The 12,757-nt window shown below is 40.6% G+C and overlaps 1 protein-coding gene across 6 annotated transcripts in view; it reads right to left on the reverse strand.

Annotated features, from left to right (window-relative positions):
- Positions 1–12,757, reverse strand: part of TEK (TEK receptor tyrosine kinase) — a gene marked incomplete at both ends in the record, with an annotated part of 95,232 nt that overhangs the window by 17,678 nt on the left and 64,797 nt on the right. For all 6 annotated transcript variants that reach the window (XM_084236946.1, XM_084236945.1, XM_084236944.1 and 3 more), the window contains 4 exons: positions 1,998–2,297; positions 6,755–7,045; positions 10,691–10,825; positions 12,575–12,736. In XM_084236946.1, coding sequence (XP_084093072.1) covers positions 1,998–2,297; positions 6,755–7,045; positions 10,691–10,825; positions 12,575–12,736 — 888 coding nt within the window. The remainder of the gene's footprint in view (positions 1–1,997; positions 2,298–6,754; positions 7,046–10,690; positions 10,826–12,574; positions 12,737–12,757) is intronic.

Genomic DNA, 12,757 nt, shown 5'->3' on the forward strand with positions numbered 1-12,757 from the left:
TGAGGGGAGCAGCGGGCGGCAGGAGAGGTCTGCACGCCATGTGGGACCCTCCTCTGGTGGCTGGGGAGCAGCCGGGGATCGAACCGGCGCTGCAGAGGCTGCGGGCAGCTTCGCAACCCAGCGCTCAACCGCTGCGCCAGCGGGAGGCCCTCAAAATAACCTATTAACGACTATGGTATATCCCTCCCATTTTTCCCCCTTATTTAAATTCAAATAAAACAAATTTCAATTTCTTTTTATGGCAAACAATATAGAGAGCAAGATGCTATCTTGTTATTAGTATTCTTTTTATGATGACTTATCTTTCCCTCTCTGCAAATGTTACAAAGCTGTCTGGAACAGAATGATATGGGTTATTGTTCTGGTACATATTAGCTTTTTAGTTTTTTTTGTTTTGTATACTATTACTATACCTTGGATTTAAAATGTATACATTTTACCAAAACACAAGTAATTATAAAAATAAGCATTTATTAAACTATATAATTGGCAAACTCATCACTCCTTGGACATTTCAAAAATATTCCAAAGAATCAGCACTGATAACATAGCTTATGTGATTTTATTTCTTTAGCCCTAGGTAACCCTCACAAGTACCAAAAAGTTTTTCATCCTATAAGATTTTTTTGTAAAAATGGACTCTAGAAATTATAAATTTGCAAAAAATCACTCTATCCTATTAATATCCTTCTTTCAAAATCACCTTGAAAGTGACTGCTGCACAGTATGCAGGACTAGCAAGTGCCATTTCAGACAGGCTTCAAAGGGAGGGCTGCCCCACTCACCCCAGGCCCTTGTTCACTAACACTCAACAGGGTTTATCCATCACAAACACTGGGCTTGTTGTGTGGCCCTCTGACAGGTCTCTCTCTGTGTCAAAGAGCCGACTGTCTCTGGGGGTGAGTGGCAGATGTGGAAACATAATAATCTGGGGGTGAGTGGCAGATGTGGAGACATAATAATCTGAATCTAAAAAGTAGAAGAAAATTAGAATAGCAGAGTGTCATACAAGCTCAAAGAGGAGCTAGTCTGGACAAAGGCTACAGTGCAGTTCTTGGAACCTCCCGCCGAAACACCCACACTGCTCCGCCTCCACTGATTCCACATTTTTCTTTTCCCACAGACTCAAATTTATATTCCTCAGAGCTCTGATAGCTGGATGGGGAGTGCTATTAGAGTAATTTAGTCTAAGGTTTAAAAATAGTGCATGGATGAGGGGCCTCCCTGGTGGCGCAAGGGGTTAAGATGCAACCTGTGAAGCTATCTGCAACCTCTGCAGCATGAGTTTGATACCGTGGCCGGCCAGGGAGCTACCCACATGGCGAGGCAGACCTCTCCTGACTCGCCCGCTGCTCCCCTCAGCAGTGTGCTTTGGTCAATCTGCCTGTTCTGTTCCCCACTCTGTCTCTGGTGAATCCTCTCACCCCCTCCCCACACCTCTGGCCTGTACCCCAGCTCTTGTATGCATAAGTAAATAAATCTTTAAAAATAAATAAATAATAATTTATAAAAACAGAACATGGATCAATAGGGGAGGCTTCGCAGGGGCATTTCATTTTAAGGACTTCTCTGGAGATAGTGAATCCCATTAGGACAAATGAATGATATCACTAGACACAAAGATGTGGAAAAATCTTAAGACAGTGAGGTTTTTCTAATGCTCTCCAGAAATAATTCTACTTAGGGCCTCCCTAATGGTACAAAGGTTAAGACACAACCTATGAAGCTATCCGCAGCCACTACAGCACAAGTTCGATTCCAGCCAGGGAGATACCCACATGGCACAACAGACCTTTCCTGACTCGCCCGCTGCTCCACTCAGCAGTGTATTTTGGTTAATCTGTCCTGCTCCCCACTCTGTCTCTGGTGAATCCTTTCACCCCCCCAAACCTCTGGCCTGTACCCTAGCTCTTGTATGCCTAAATAAATAAATCTTTAAAATTAAAAAAATCTTTAAAATTAAAAAAAAAGAAATAAACTCCTGTCACTCTACCAACCTTGAGATTTGGAAAGAGTTGTCAGTTCATGAGAAAAGGTTGGGTTGCTCGACCCTATGTTGTTCTCTGCAAAAATGTCCACCTGATAAGCTGTTTCGGGCTCAAGACCCTTAAGCTGATACTGGGTGATGGTGGCATTCTTGATCTTCACATCGATGTGCTGGTCTTCACTCTTGCCCTGAACCTTGTAACGGATGATAACAGAAGAAATAGAATAGCCATCCAAGATTGTCCATGAGATTACGGCTGAGGAGTCTGTGATGTTGGAAATCTTGATGTTTTCTGGTTGAGGGGGGAGAACTAGAAATAAAAAAAAAACATATTTCATGTAACATACTATCATGTCTTACACTGTTATGCTTTTGAGAGAGAGATAATGTCAACCTGTAAACTGAATAGTTAATTCAGTTGACGTAGATATTTCCAATCAACTGGTAGCGGGCTCCATGTAGACTTACAGCATAAAATGGGAAAATAGCAGTACCTATATCACATATTTGCCATCCTTATACTAAATTAAGGAGTCAAATTGTTATTCCAATAATGGCCTATATTACACACTTCTTGATGCTGGAAACTACAGAAAAAGATTAGAGTTGACATTTACATAGGCCCTTCCAGACTATAACTCATTTCCTCTTGATAACAATCTTACTATAAAACAGTCTTACCACTGAGGCCCAGAAATGGTTAGTATAGAAATATTACCTATACGATTGAGTATAGGAGATAGTCACATCCATAGCCCATAGTCTTACCCTATGTGGTTCATCCTTACCCTGAATGCTTTATGGAGTAGCAGCAAGTGAGTGTATACATAAGAAAATATGTTAAGCACTAGTAGACAAAGTGCTATAAGAGCCTAGGGAAAAGAAAGACCACATTACTCTCAGGGGTATAGACAGGGTGAGAGAAAATTCTTTGAGGTTTGCCAAAGCAGAGGAGACTTGTGCATTTCTCCTTTACTCTTACTCAAGCTCCCTTCTGATAAAGCGTACAGGCTGAAAGAGAAGTTATTGTCTCCATAAAGCCTAAAACTAATTGACCCAAGGAAAGGAAAAATTCCAGGTCTTCCTTTTAATATCAACTGTATCCTACATTTTTGAGGTTGTTTACAAGGTGCTTCCCTATGTAGGCTCTCTTGAGTCTCATCATCACACAGGCAGGTATAGAGTTCAATTTTATACAAATTTTAGAGATGAGAAAACATATCAAAAATGAAGGTTTGTACTAGTCCCAGTAAGCAAGCAGTAGCCCCAAGCCTTTCCATTCCACATACCACTGTCTTTCCACAGGAAAGTTACTGCTTTACTTCTAGAATCTTGCCATTTGTGAAAACCTGGGTGGAACTGGAAGGGACTGTGCTAAGTGAATAAGTTGAAAGGAAAAAAAACAAATACCGAATGATTTCACTCAAATGCAGAATATAAAAGAACATAGTAAAGAAACAGAAAAAAAACAAACAAGCAAACCTTTGGATTCTGACAACAGACCGGAGGTTATCAGTAGGGGAGGGAGACTGGCAGGAAAGGGTGGGGGCTTCCGATGAATTGTGGTCAAGGGTTGTTGGTGTTTTGGTAGTGGGTAACACACATTTGAAGTGTGAGCCTGTATGTCTAAAACAAATAGTGTTGTAAACCAGAATTACCTTAATAATAAAAAAAGTGCTATAAGTTAAAATATGTTTGTGTATTATTACACTTAATTTTTTTTCAGCGGGTTCTCTGTATATTTGAGTACAAGCTCTTTGGGTTGAAAACAAACATGGTTACTACTTAAATGCAAATTGGAACCTTAGAAAACCTTAGAAAAGTGTCTTTTTTGTGTGGGGCCTCCCCTGGTGGCGCAGGCGGTTGAGCACAGTGCTGTGAAGCTGTCCGCAGCCTCTGCGGCACAGGTTAGATCCCGGCCCACTGGCAAGTGTCTCACATGGTACGGCAGACCTCTCCTGTTGCGCCCACTGCTCCCCTCAGCAGTGTATTTCGTCAGTGTGCCTGTTCTGTTCCGCCCCCCCCCCAAGTCTCTGGTGAGTCCTCTCACCCTCCCGCAAATCTGGCCTGTACCCCAGTTCTTGTATGTATGGATAAAATAAATAAATCTTCAGGAAAAAAAAAGTGTCTTTTTTTGAGAAATGTCTTAAAGTGCCTTCTTTCTGATTTAAGTTCAAAGATGCAGTTTTATTCTAATTTTTTCTTTTCATGATGTTGACACCCCACATCATTCTCTTTAGGTAACTGGCAGTTTATCAGAATTAAATATTAGATTTTGAATCTTCCCTATCTGATTTTGATTTTCTGTGTCTAAGAAGTGGTTAATAATCGAGAATCATAATTAATGTCATGCCTTAACTTCCTCTGCATTAAATACTAGACTTTTTTGGTATATCTTTATGAAAGTATAAAATCATGTGGTATCCTAGGAATGTCACAAAAGGAAGCAGTGCCTCATAAAACACTTGCTAGAATAATGAACACAATTTTGGTGCCAACTAAACATCTTGAATTTACATATACAAATTTATTGATTTATGGCCGAAAGGTCACCCTTTGGGCTAGTTTGATGGATCACTGATTTAGATTTTGTGAGTCCAAGACTAATAATCTACATGTTAGCAGATTCCCCAGGTGACTGCAAAGTAGATTCTAAGACACTTTAGGAAATGCTCTTCTGATAAGCAATTTAGGAGTGGGCTGTGACTGCAGAAGGAATTTATTCAAGAACTACTTTGAGCATTTTGCTGTCCATCCAAAGAGAAAGTGGATGGCATTGTCTGGCAAAAATAAATGCAACAGAATCTAAAGGTAAATTATAGCCCTCACCCCACAATTTACTAGCTTCATAATTTTGGTTAAGTTGCTTATCCTTCCTTGCATCTGAATTTTTTCATCTGTTAAATATGATAATTACTACTCTACTTTCCTCGTAAAAATCATCCTAAGTGTCACAAGGAGCTACTCTACAAATACACATGCAGAACAAATTGTACACACACATATATATATATATATATATGTTTTACATATGCTTGGAGCCAAATATAATTCATTGTAGTCTTTACACTTACCAGGTATAATTATTAGATTGGGCATCAACATAAAATTTCTAACTAGGAGCATTAATTCTACTTCAGAACAACCTATATCATGATCAGCCAGTGACAATATAATATAGCAACAAACATATCACTTAAGACTGAAATTTCTCATTCTCATCCTCCTTGACCCACTTCCTCACTCTGTGGAGACCAGCTCCTACCCTGCCAGTCTCAGCATCTCTACCATCACCTCCAACATCACCTCCACCCCCACTATGTTTCATACAACCTGCCAAGATGAGTCTACTCTACAGTGACTACTACCTGCTTTTCATTTGCTTCTATAAGTCTGATACTCATGTGATTTTGAGAGTATTAATTCTGAGGATAAAAGTTAAACAGAACAGTGAGTGAACATTTGGACAACTTTGGAAAAGAAAAATATTCATCCTGAAGTTATCAAGACATTTAATAAACTTATAGCCATTTTAACAAGTTAGAACTGGTATGGGAACAAACACAGAGATCAGTGGAAGAGAACAGAGTGCCCAGAAATTATGTAAACCCAATTATGAGAACTTGGTATATGCCACAGAAAGCATGAGGAGTCACTAGATGGCATTGGGACTATTGGTTTGCTGTATATGAATAAGATTAAAGTTAAAAAGAATAAAATGTGTATATCAGAACCCCAAATAACATCCCTATGTCTTGAAGACCTACGCATTCAGAACAAAATACTATAACTACTGGAAAAAATACAGAGAATGTATTTATGACCTTGGTTGCAGGGAGTAATTCCAAAACACAAAAAGTACAAATCACAAAGGTCTGATTACACTGAAATGTAAACTGTCTGGAGGGTGAAAAAAAATGTACTATAAACAAAATAAATAGGAGAATGCATTTGCCATGTATATAACAACAATAGTATCCAAATTATACAATTTTTCCAAATCAGTAAGAAAAGACTACCCAACACTAAGCCAGTGTCTACACCTCTGACTGAGAAAATTGAAGCCAGCTGCAAAGGGCAGCACAGATTTTGGAGGCTCATACCCCATGATCCTGACAAAAGTGTTAACTGGTGTGACCAAGAAATAGCTAGTGTTCCTAAGGGCCCTAAACACAGGGAATCAGCATGAAACCTACTCTGTGATGAAAATCGCTTTCAAAACTGAAGAAATCCAAGAAGTTTTGAACAATTTTAAACGATCAATCTGAAGTAAAGAAAGTCTGAACTTCAGAATAGTTTGAAGAAGTGATTTTACTTCTTTCCAATATATATTGTAACTCTAAGAATTGTCTGTTATGAGGATTTTTTCCCAAGCAAAATTACATGCTTTTAAGATTAGAAAAGGCCCATTTGTAATTTATCACCATCTGTGGGTATAGATATCCAACAGTACTGATAATGCACAAGCCCTAGAAAAACTAATTCATATTATTAATTTACTTAATAAATCTTGTTCATGTTATTTATTTACTCTTTAAATATCTCCATCTGAATTGTTGCAAATTCCAATACAGGGAGCTTTCTTCTATATTGCAGGTTATTAAAACAATTTGGTGTGTGCGTCTGACACTATCAACTTCTACTCACAACCAGATGCCTTTTATCATTTCTTAATAACAGTCTTGAAGTGATGGCAGCTAAGGCCAAATGGCAGAGTCCAAATGTCATTCAAGCAAGGCTGGGGCAGCCCACGTTACTTATACTTACTGTCACTAAGGGTCCAGGCTGTGACATCTTCACTCCATTCCCCTTGGGCGTTGGTGTTGACTCTGGCTCGGACTACATACTGCTCCCGGGGGTGTAAATTGTTAAGTAGCACTGAAGTCAAGTTGCCTGGCACTTTAATATTCTGCTGATCACTATTCATTTGCACAGACCTTCTCTCTACTTCAACATAAAAGTCCTCTTTAGAAGAGTTTGGAGGTATTGGTTGCCAGGTCAAATTTAGAGTGGTCTGACTTTTTGGTAAGAGACTGAGACCTCTTGGAGGAGGAAGACCTAGGAGAAACCAGAAAAGATCATCCTTTTACAGAAGATGAAAGTAACAACATCGCCAGAAGGCAGCTTTAGAGAATAAGCTTGGCTTCTAGAGTAATATACTTCACTAGCTATCAAAGAAATACACGTGAGCTGCCATGTAACATATTTCCGTATCAGAATAACATTTAAGGTAATTTTAATTTGCAGTTTGAGTGACTGTGATAGAGGAAATCAACCCCTTTAGATAACAACTTGGGAAAATTTTTCAAGAAACCTAGAAATGACCATATACTTTGACCTTTTTAATATGGCTACCAGGCATTTATCCCGCAGAAGCAAACCCAGGGAAGAGGAAAAACTATGTGCATGAACAAGCTCATTACACTGTTGACAACAGCAACAACTAGAAGGAAACCTGCATGCTCAAAATAAAGAATGTTTGAATAATTCTGATATGGATTAAAATAGATAATTGGAAAAAATCTGGAAACCCATTCAAAATATTTACAATACAGCAGAAGAAACTCTGACCGCCATCTGGTAAAAGTAATGTCTACAGTTGGCGAGAGAGAGGAAGGAAACAGATAAAAATGAAAACAGTGAATTTGCCAAAGTTGTGAGATTGTGAGTTATTGTTCAGTGTTTCTGTTATGATTTGAGCAGTCCATTGGAAAGAAATTTCAGGGTTTATTTCTCTGTAGCAAGGAGAATTTCAGATATCATAACAGCTGTGGAGGGAGGGCCAGGCCCAGTCCTGCTCCGATCACATAACGGTATGGACTATGGCTACATACTAGCTGCAGAATTTTAGCCACAAGAATCTATGCTATGGGGCCTCCCCGGTGGCACAGTGGTTGAGCGCTGGGTTGCGAAGCTGCCCGCGGCCTCTGCAGCGCCAGTTCGATCCCCGGCTGCTCCCCGGCTACCAGAGGAGGGTCCCACATGGCGCTCAGACCTCTCCTGCCGCCTGCTGCTCCCCTCAGCAGTGTACTTCGGTCCTTCTGCCTGCTCTGCTCCCCGCTCTGGCTCTGGTGAATTCTCTCACCCTCCCGCGCTTCTGACTGTACCCAGTGCATGTATAAACAAAACAAACAAACAAATAAATAAATAAAAACATGCCTCTATAAAAAAAATAAATTAAAAAAATGTAAAAAAAAAAAGAATCTATGCTATGGGAGAGGTAACTGAATGTAGAAGAGAGAGGGTATACACATACACACACACACACACACACAATCACAAATCATGGTATTAAAACTTCATGGCAGAGAAGACATTAGAACAATAGTTTTTTAGGATCCCTAAGAAAACTCCACAGGGGGAGATAACCTTTTTAAGTTGAGAACCACTGATAAAAGGTCTGTATCCATCCACAGGAAGAGTGACTCGCCTGCCAGCTGCTCTTCAACTAAAAAGCAGGTCTTCCCATTTGCTTAGTCTTATTTGTTCTTTCACTAGGACCTTTGCAAATTGAGGGGATAGTAACTCCTTTCACTCATTTCTAACTTTTAAGTCCCAAAATCAGCCAGTAGAGTGGTTAGGCAGATTTACAATGAGAAAGCAGAACAGGGTGGTGGTGAGCAGCTCACCTGTTAATCTTCCAAGACCATGCCTGGTACAGAGGAGGAAGGCCATCAAAGGTCATTTCGCCTCTTCCTCCCTTTCTCTCCTCCCTATAACCTTCTCTCTGTCATGAGCTCAGAATGTGTTCCTTTCCTTCCCCTCCTGGCCTCCACTACTCAATCAACACACGTTTAAATAGTGCAATTTCCAGATGAATTAAAAACAAACATCAGCAAATTTCCAATGATGGGAAAAGAAGAACCTTCAAGAATTCCCTTCCCACTGCCCCTGAGAACTACTTTGAAATATTCCAAAAGACCTCCAAATACATCCTGGCTGGAACATATTCTAAGGACTGAAGACAGTACAGTGTGGGTCTCAGAAGTGTTTCATGTTCTGTTCCATAAATACTTTCCATCCTGAGTCAGATTATGACCTTCCCCTTTTGCTTCATCAGCACTGAGCTGAGAGAAGATTAACTACCATTTGCCTTTTAGCAGCAACCTGATGAAATATCAGGGCCCCTGTGATCATAATCACGGTGATGCCTTTATCCTGTAACTTACATACACCTTCTGGCATTATTTTCTGTATTCGCAAGCTGCTGGGTTCCTAAGAAGCCGTTTCTTACTTGTGCAATGCTTCTGCAAATGCCAGAGTAGCTCTTGAGTCCTACTTGGTTCTTTCAAGATGCTGGTGGTGAGAGGAAAAGTAGGAGGGTGGCATGGAAGGGGCACCTCTGTTAGGAGAGCTAGATGTGCTTCCTTCTTTCTCAATAATTCCATAGCCTCTGGCTTTCAGTAAATGGACTTAACTGGAAATGTTACCAGTTAGGATAAGGAAATGGGACCTTTGGGCTCTCACATTAATAACAACAACAACAACAACGATGATAATAGGAGAAACAAAAGAATATTAAGCCTAAAAATTAAAGATGGTGATGCATAAGACATATGACAAAGGCAAATTATTAATTCTCTGACACTCTATTGTTCAATCAATACAATGGGGAAGATGATCATTCTTGCCCTCTAAGGTAATATGAATTAAACATAGGTGCACTGGTAACTATGAAGCTATGAGCAGGACAGAGGCCAGAGTAGATATACACAATGAACAGTGGAAAAGAGAACTATGTCAATGGACTGCTCCAATGCTGCGCAATGGCTGGCTGGGCAGCAAAAAGGTGCAACCCACATGAGCATCAGAGAAACTTCTCCAATGCAAGGACTTCGAAGTTCACACCTTAGCAGGCCGATAAACAAGTGTTCCCAGTGACCTATCAAGAAACACCGCTGACATATTATCAGAAATGTGCATCCAGGACTAGCAGCATCAAACATCACTTGGAAATTTTTAGAAATGCAAATTTTTGAGCCCCTCACCCCCCAAAACCTATTGAATCAGAAACTCAGAGCGGGCCCTGGAAATCTGTCTTAACAAGCTCTCCAGGTGACACTAATATTTGAGAACCAGTGACTTAGAGACACGGAGGTTATGAGAAACAGTGTAAGGAACTAAGTGCCTATAGGCAGCAAGCCGGAGGTCAAGCGGTGGACCACGGGACCACTATTCTTTAGATAAAAGTGTTTCATTCCATTTGATGTTTTAACTATGTGCATGAATGACTTTGAAAAATTAGAAATTATTTTTAAGAATAAATAAACTGGAATTTCTGAAGGAGATAGGCAGCAAGAACCTGGCCCAGGTCTTTTCCATGGAAACAGGAAGCTGGTGGTGAAACACCAGAGCCAAAGCTCAGCAAAGTTGCTATTAAGTAAATCCCAACTCCTCAGGGATGTCCCTGCCTTCCTGAAGGTTCATCTGCTTCCTTCTCTGTCCCCATGGATGGCTGCAGACACCCTCCCCCAGGGAGATAGACCAGGAGTGCAGCCCAAATAAAGGCATGGTTTGGCTCAAAGATGTTAGCCTTCCTGTCACTTTCCCACCCATTGAAAAGCAAACTCCTTCCACCTCTATCCCCACCCACCCACCCACCCACTCACCCACCACCACCCTTCCTGGTCTTCCTTCCTCTCTCCCTTCCTCTCCCCCCCCCCCCACCCAGCTCGTGAATAAACGCTGTTTGCTTCCACTGACCGACAGAAGCTGTTGTGAACTGTCTCACAGGTCCAGGATGTCCTTCCCCGCCCTGTCCACGCCGCACCAGCTGCACGCAGAGCTCGTACTCTGTTCGAGGTTCCAAGTAGTTGAGCGTAACGATCTCATTTGTCACTGAGGAGAAAGTCCAGGAAACTTCAGTTGGCATTCTTTTACATTCTTTACACTGGAATGTTTTTATTGTGATGTGAACTAACTAATGTTTGGTTTTTAAAAGTACAATGTCTAAGTGAAACAGAGAAGCAATTCATCTTCAGGGCCTTGCTGTTCCTAATATAAAGAAAATATGGCTTTTTAGAGGAAGTGTGTAGGTCATGATGTGGACATTCATAGAAGTGTCCAAGTCACACATTTCGGCTCTAGAAGAGCTAGTGGCTTTTCATTTTAGAATAAGACTGCACCCATCCTCCATGATGTGGAATAGCAATCCGATGTATGGGGGAGGGGCTCAATCAGAATATTAAATAATTGAGTGCAATCAAACTTTGATAAAACAGCTCTTTGGAGGTTTGCTGATAATGACAAGAAGAATGGTTGTATCACAAAAGAAGGGTCCTGAAGTACTTGAAAATAGAGTCCATAAACAAATGGTGTATTTTTTTTTTTTTTAATCTTAGCTATTTGCTTTAGCCAGCCTCTGTTTCTCCATGGATATTGTGAAGGCAGATTTTTTTCCCCCTGCCTTAGGGTAAGTTTCCAGTCGGTACCGAAAAAATCTGGACTGTTTTAAGTGTTCTTAGAAGACCACTTTGTGGGCGTTCGCTTGTAGAAAAAGACATTAGGTTTTTACCACTCTATGGAAAAAGAAAAGCAGCTGCTTTCTCCGCAAGGCCTAGCTATTAATGTTGAAGCAGCAATCTAGTAAATCAGTCTTACATTTCTGGGACGCTGAATTTTGGTTGCATCTACAACAGAATGTGAAAAGCTCAGTACTAATATCATGACTTTACTCTGTGTACCCAGGTCAGCTAGTTTTATTAGCCCAAACCTCACAGTTCTTTTTTTTTTCATAACCTCCTCAATTATCAACGTGAGGTGAGTAGAGGACCCTTTTCAGGACATCACAGGCATTGTGAGGCTAAGTAGTGGTGTAGGGATGCAAATCACTTACAGCCTCCTTAGTGGCAGTTCTCTGGACTAGATGGCATATTCCAAGCAGTAGGGTCAATTGACAACACCATGCAACAAACAGAAATGTAATTTGTGTTTTTAAATAAGTGAGACTGTTTTCATAGAGTTTTGATACTTTATCACATTTTGTTATATTGTTTGTTTTTCAGGAAGTTGGGCGAAAGGGCTCTTAGCTCTTTTTGGCTAGACTCCTCAGCCCCCACTACCCTGCCCGTCTGCTACAGTCAGTTACTCCAAATTCCTCTCAAAATCTCTGTGGTTTAGGAGCCTGCAGAGCAGGGTAAGACCCAATGTAAAAAGGAAAAAACAAAACAAAACACAATCATTAGATCGGCAACAATCATCCTTAGGAGCTAAACAGAGTCCCTGTCTTTCCAGAAACCCTGGTTTTTCCAATGACCATATTTATACTTAAGTATTTTTCACCATGACTAAGTAAGATAGAGTAACTAAAAAAAAAATTGGCAATCCAGAGAAGCCTGGAAAGGAAATACAGATATCGATAGTAACTCTTGATGGTGGCCTGTTCCACATCCCATAATACACCACCACTTGCAGAAAGTTAGCCCTAGAACTCAGAGGGCCACAGTCTCTCCTGGATTCTTTGCAACGTAATATTCTCCTACCACCTTGGGGCAGATGGTTATGACAGGGAAGGGATTTCTGGTTTTGGGGAATATTTACTTCCTAGTGCCACATCTTCAGCTGGAGCCTTTCCTATTCAAACCTTACCTTGAATATGCCGCCAAGCCTCGTGATGTTTAACAGGTTTGTATAGAAGCTTCTTGGATTTGATTGGTCCATCCCCAAAGTAAGGCTCAGAGCTGATGTTGATGACAGCAAAGTTATGTCCGGTGTTGATCACATTTGGGGCATTCAAGGGCTTTGGAAGAACTAAATAAAACATCAGCAATA

This window comes from Talpa europaea, assembly GCF_964194135.1.
Source record: "Talpa europaea genome assembly, chromosome: 7".
NCBI lineage: Eukaryota > Metazoa > Chordata > Mammalia > Eulipotyphla > Talpidae > Talpa > Talpa europaea.